Consider the following 5,212-nt stretch of genomic DNA (forward strand, 5'->3'; position numbering starts at 1 on the left):
CGCGCGCGCGCGCGCACACACACGGCCTTCCCTCCAGCGCTTACCACAGCGTGGCCGAGGCGTAGTGTCCCGCCAGGTGGTACTGGTGGTACAACCCGCAAGGGCTGCTCGGTGTGAACTTCTCCGCTAGGTAGAGCACTGGATCCGGAAGCCCCTTCTCCAGTGCGTCCGCGTACTCCGCGTCGTAGTCCTCATGCAGACGCCAGGTGAACTGCTCGTTGTAGTCAATGGTCTCGTTCAGCTGCTGCACCGGGGTCCCTGCGGGGATCGGCGAAGTCATGGGGCTTCGCGGGGCTGGGGACTCCGCAACGGAGCGGATTCAGATAGGAAAAGCTCAGGTGAGGCGCCCAAGGTGGGAGGAACGGGTTTGCCCCTGGTAGGGGAAAACGCAAATCCAAAAGCTATTTGAGCCTGCGGGATGTGAGGGGTCTTCCAGCTACCCCTGCCACACTCCCCTCACCATGGGATTTCCCACCCCCAGGAGTTCACTTCGGCCCAGCCCCCTTACCTGTGAGTGTAATATTAATGCCCTGCAGGCCCACCAGCAGGCCGACATTAGCTGTAACGCGCGCTGCACTGAAGGCTTTGTAGGATGTGCTGGTGTTCACTCTACCCACGAACCACTCTGAGCTGAAGTGCACGGCTGTAGGAAAAGGCACGTGGCGGGGGAGGGGGAGATGGAATTAGGAGAGTGGTGATGGGAGCTGCGACACTGCAGAGAAATGGGGACCTGGAAGTCCAACGTGACCGCATGGTGAGTGTTGATGAGCAGGAACTAAAAAGAGCTGGAGAGTGGGAAGAGGGAGCAGGACGCCAACCCCAGTCCCTGTTTTCCCAGGTGCTCTCTGCCCACCTCCTTCCTCACCCCAGGACCTCTCCCCATGGGCTGCACCACACACTTACCCACAATTTCTGCACCTATGAACAGACTGAGAAGAACTCTCACCAACCAGAACCAGCGCTGCAGGAACGGGCACCGGGTTAGGCCTGGGTACTGCCCAACCAGAGTCCCCAAGACCTCCCTTAACCCCACTCCACCTTGATCTTGAGTTACATTCTTGACCTTTGGGGCTAATGCCAGGCATGCTTTTCCTGCGAGTCCCTCAGGGCTACTGGCATTTTTGCTGTTTTCTGGCCATGCGCTTCCTCCTCCCCAGGAAGGAGGTTGGGGGTGCTTAGCCACTAAGTCCTACAGCCCTTGCATCTGCCTGGCACTCCCCCACCACCTTCACTCCCCCAGCCGTCTGGCGCCTGGCCCTGGTCCCTCCTCTTGGTCCAGTCAGTGGTGAGGTTCAGTAAATCCAGAAGTGCTAGGCAGGCAGGGGTCACCTCCCTCACAAGAGGGAGGCCCCAGGGCCCCGTGACCAAGTAGAGGAGGTGGAAATGTTTCTCTGGGAAACCAACACAGATCAAGGTGCAGAAAAGCTGGGTCCTCCTAGACTTGAAAAATGCACAGCCGGGATTCTGGGGGGTGGCCAAAGGATAAAGAAATGCATTCAGTCTGCTACAACTTCAAATCCTATGTGGGATTCTCTGTGTCCTTAGGATGGGGCACCGATACACACGTCTCAACCCAGCATAAAGGGGAAACACAGCAGTCGGAGCTGCTGGTGCCTGTCCTCTTGGCCAGAAGGTAATCATCCAGAGGACAGGATGGAAGTTCCTTCGCAGTCAACAGGAGAGGTGGGAGACCCTGGCAGCCCATAAAGCCTAGACTCAGCTCCGGGGTGACTGGACTGAGTGCCCACTCTCTGCAAATGCTTTCCAAATGACCCAGCTGTGTCCTCTTCAGGCTGTCTTGGATGGGGAGCACTCCCTGTCCTTGGGGAGCAGTGCTTGCTGCACTAGGCTCCTGAATTCGCTGCTCCTGCTCCTCAGCTTGAGTATTCGTGGAGGCCCTTATCTTACCTGTCCTGGGTTCCCTAGAGACAAGCTGCCTATGACGCCCCCCCCTCGGGCCCCCCAGCTAGAGAACCCCCCCTTACCGAGTGACCACGGATCCCAGGCAAGATGAGCAGGAAGGAGGCTGCCAAGGCCAAAAACACTAGAATGACGATGAGCAGCGGGACGCTGAAGCCTGCGGCATGCCGGGGCTGGGGGTAAAAAGGCAGGACGCCGTTCCACAGGGTCATGCTGCAAGCTGGAGAGCGCTACACGTGGGAGGGTGGGCGCGCGAGCTGGGCTGCCTGGACACGAGAGAGCGTGTCGTCCGTGTCCCTTTGCGCACAAGGCCGGGACCTAGTCTGAGCCCCACGGTCTCGGCTAAGGAAGCGGAGCGGCGGGCGTCCCTCCAACGCTCTGCGGTGGATGCCGGCAGAATTCGGTTAGCCAACGAGCGGAATTATTTCTCATTGGCCGTGGCCAAGTTGCTTTCCAGGTTCTGGGTTGGCGCTGCGTTTGGATGCCCCGCGGGGCCGGGACCCCTTTTATAGGAGCGCGGGCAGCTTGCCGAGGTGGCGTCCCAGCCCTGCCACGGGGTCTGAGCGGGAAGAGGTCATGCAAATAAGGGGCGGCGGACATTATGCAAATGAGAGCCGCGCCCCCGCAGCAGGAGGGTGAGCTCGGGATCCAGATGCTCATACCCGCTCAAGTCTGTCCGGAGCGAACACCTGCGCGGCGGCGAGACTGGGGACCCAGAGAGGAGGGTGAGAGTGCAGCCCGTGGGGGCTGAGGGTCGGAGGAACTGGGGGAGGATGCAGAGCAGTGAGGCAAAGATTTTAGGAGGAAAGAAGACTTCTGAACCCGACGGGAACCCTAAACCAGAGAGCGAACCGGAGTTTGGGACCTGACCTTCCTAGCCCTCGCCCGTCATGCACAACCCTTCATTGCGGAAGAGGGGACTGCGGGTCCCGGGCTCCTCGGCTCAGTGGTCTCTCTCCTTTTCCCTCCTCCTTCGAGGAGAAGCGGTGCCTGAGAGATCGGGGGTCGAGGAATTCGAGATTGGCGCATGATGGGAAGGTGGACCAGTTTTGCCCAAGACTCATGTTCCCCAGAAGTCTCATGCCCAATGGGTTCTTGTGGTCAGGCTTAGCTCTCCGATGGGGTGCAGGATGGAGAACATCAATCCCCCAGAGCTGGCAATTGTCCTGGAAAGAGTGGCGGGCGGTTGCGGGTCCTCAGTGATGCTTCTGGCAGCTTCGCTCCGGAAGTAGAAACAGCTGGCGCTCCTCCTCCAGTGCCGGCTGTAGGAATGGGGAGGGGCGGGGGACGCCTGTTCTGAGTCTCTTGTATCCCATTTAACGCCCCCCCCCCCCCCCCACCAGGCTGCATGGTCGGCATGCTCCGCGCAAGACCAGAGGCATTGGTGCTCCTGGGAGCTCTGCTGACTGGATCCCTGGATCCAACGAGTAAGAGTCAGGCTCCCCTAGCTGCGGGGTGTCACCAAGTATCCCCTGGGAGTGGGGGACGGGAGAAGTGCTGCCAGCGGCTCCCTGAGCCTGGAAGGGCAGGTCGCTGCGCAGCTCAGCGGGATGGGAAACTTCCCAGCGCGGCCTGGACGCGGCGCAGGTATCGCCGCTTGGGTTCGGTTGAGGGCGCACGGCGAGCTGAAGAAACCGGCGGAGGACGTCCGAGCCCGGAGGGGCCGCCGGGGAACTGGTGCTGAGGGGGCCGCTCTCTGTGCCCATAGGCGGTCAGGACGCACTCTCGCTACCCTGGGAAGTGCAGCGCTACGACGGCTGGTTCAACAACTTGAGGCACCACGAGCGCGGCGCTGCCGGTGCGTCCTGGGCCCGGGTGGGTGGGGCCGCGGCTGGCTGGGGGGCAGGGGTGCAGGACCCCAGGCGCCGAGAAGCGGGGCAAAGCGGCGCAGGCAGCCCCGGCTGCCTACGCAGCGCAATCTCACGGTCTTCTGGGGACAGACCCTAGGGAGTAAGGGTTACTTCTGTGCAGTGGAAGGAGCGGGATTGGGGGAGGCGTAGGGCGAGGTTTGGGGGCTTCTTGGGGATAGGGTGCTCTGACAGAGCCCCGCTCCTCCCGGCCTTCCGCAGGCTCCCGGCTGCGGCGCCTTGTCCCAGCCAATTACGCCGACGGTGTGTATCAGGCTCTGGGAGAGCCGCTGCTGCCCAACCCGCGCCGGCTCAGCGACGCCGCCACGAAGGGCCCAGCCGGGCTGGCATCGCTCCACAACCGCACCGTGCTGGGGGTCTTCTTTGGTGAGGGCAAAGGGGGAGACCGGTGGGCACTCGACTCAGCATGGGGAGAGGGCCTCTGAGGTCCCTCTGCAAGTCCGCAGGAGAGCGCTCCGAGAGTCCCAACCACTCGTTCCCGCTAAGCAGCACTGAGAGTTCACCTTCATTTCAGAGGGATTTGGGGTGTCGATACATGGATATCTGCTCCCCTAATTTTTCCCTGACATCAAACTCTAGGAGTGTTTTTGGGAACTGAGCCCCAGCCGCTGCTCTCCTCCTCATAGAATTAAAATCACCTCGCCCTGCAGAGGGAGGGGGACTGGCTTGGGGGAACCCTTACATTAATTACATCATTTTGATTCTCACAACAACGGTATGAATTGGATGGGAAGGATACTTACTACATTCTCACTTTGCAGATTAGAAAACTGAGGTTCACTGGGGCCGAGCCGCAGAGCTGGTGGCAGAGTTTGTACCGAGACATCTGTCGTCCGGCTCCTGAGAACACCTGGAGGCTGTCCTGGCCATGGGGCAGGCTCCGTACACATCGTTTGCTCATTTATTTGTGCTCCACGCCCACAGGCTACCATGTGCTCTCGGACGTGGTGAGCGTGGAAACGCCAGGCTGCCCCGCCGAGTTTCTCAACATCCGCATCCCACCCGGAGACCCCGTGTTCGACCCCCACCAGCGCGGGGACGTGGTCCTGCCCTTCCAGAGGAGCCGCTGGGACCCCGAGACCGGACGGAGCCCCAGCAATCCCCGGGACCTGGTGAGGCGGGAAGCGGGGCTCGCGCCCGGGGCGGGTGGGGCCCTGCGGGGTCTAGCGGGGACAGGCTCCCACTTGCCACCCGCCCGGCCCCGGCCTTCCCTTACCCGCCTCCGCCGGCCGACCTCCGGCTCACGCGCCGCGTGCCCCGCAGACCAACGAGGTGACGGGCTGGCTGGACGGCAGCGCCATCTACGGCTCCTCGCACTCCTGGAGCGACGCGCTGCGCGGCTTCTCCGGGGGACAGCTGGCGTCGGGAGCCAACCGCGACTTCCCCCGAGACTCGCCCAACTCCCTGCTCATGTGGGCGGCGCC

The 5,212-nt window shown here is 61.9% G+C and overlaps 2 protein-coding genes across 2 annotated transcripts in view; one reads left to right on the forward strand and one right to left on the reverse strand.

The window, feature by feature from the left end:
• The window catches only part of DUOXA2 (dual oxidase maturation factor 2), a 3,656-nt gene extending 1,262 nt beyond the window's left edge, over window positions 1-2,394 (reverse strand). The window contains exons 1-4 of the mRNA XM_008062658.1: window positions 1,986-2,394; window positions 904-961; window positions 509-643; window positions 45-258 (exon numbers count right to left, since the gene is read on the reverse strand). Coding sequence (XP_008060849.1) covers window positions 45-258; window positions 509-643; window positions 904-961; window positions 1,986-2,132 — 554 coding nt within the window. The 5' untranslated portion in view covers window positions 2,133-2,394. The remainder of the gene's footprint in view (window positions 1-44; window positions 259-508; window positions 644-903; window positions 962-1,985) is intronic.
• Window positions 2,395-3,277: 883 nt separating this feature from the next.
• DUOX2 (dual oxidase 2) overlaps window positions 3,278-5,212 on the forward strand; it is an 18,538-nt gene continuing 16,603 nt past the window's right edge. Inside the window, exons 1-5 of the mRNA XM_008062662.1 lie at window positions 3,278-3,347; window positions 3,629-3,718; window positions 3,990-4,154; window positions 4,713-4,900; window positions 5,052-5,207. Of these exons, the coding sequence (XP_008060853.1) occupies window positions 3,278-3,347; window positions 3,629-3,718; window positions 3,990-4,154; window positions 4,713-4,900; window positions 5,052-5,207 (669 nt within the window). The remainder of the gene's footprint in view (window positions 3,348-3,628; window positions 3,719-3,989; window positions 4,155-4,712; window positions 4,901-5,051; window positions 5,208-5,212) is intronic.

Source organism: Carlito syrichta, unplaced genomic scaffold (assembly GCF_000164805.1).
Source record: "Carlito syrichta isolate Samal-C Ts95f unplaced genomic scaffold, Tarsius_syrichta-2.0.1 Scaffold305786, whole genome shotgun sequence".
Lineage (NCBI taxonomy): Eukaryota > Metazoa > Chordata > Mammalia > Primates > Tarsiidae > Carlito > Carlito syrichta.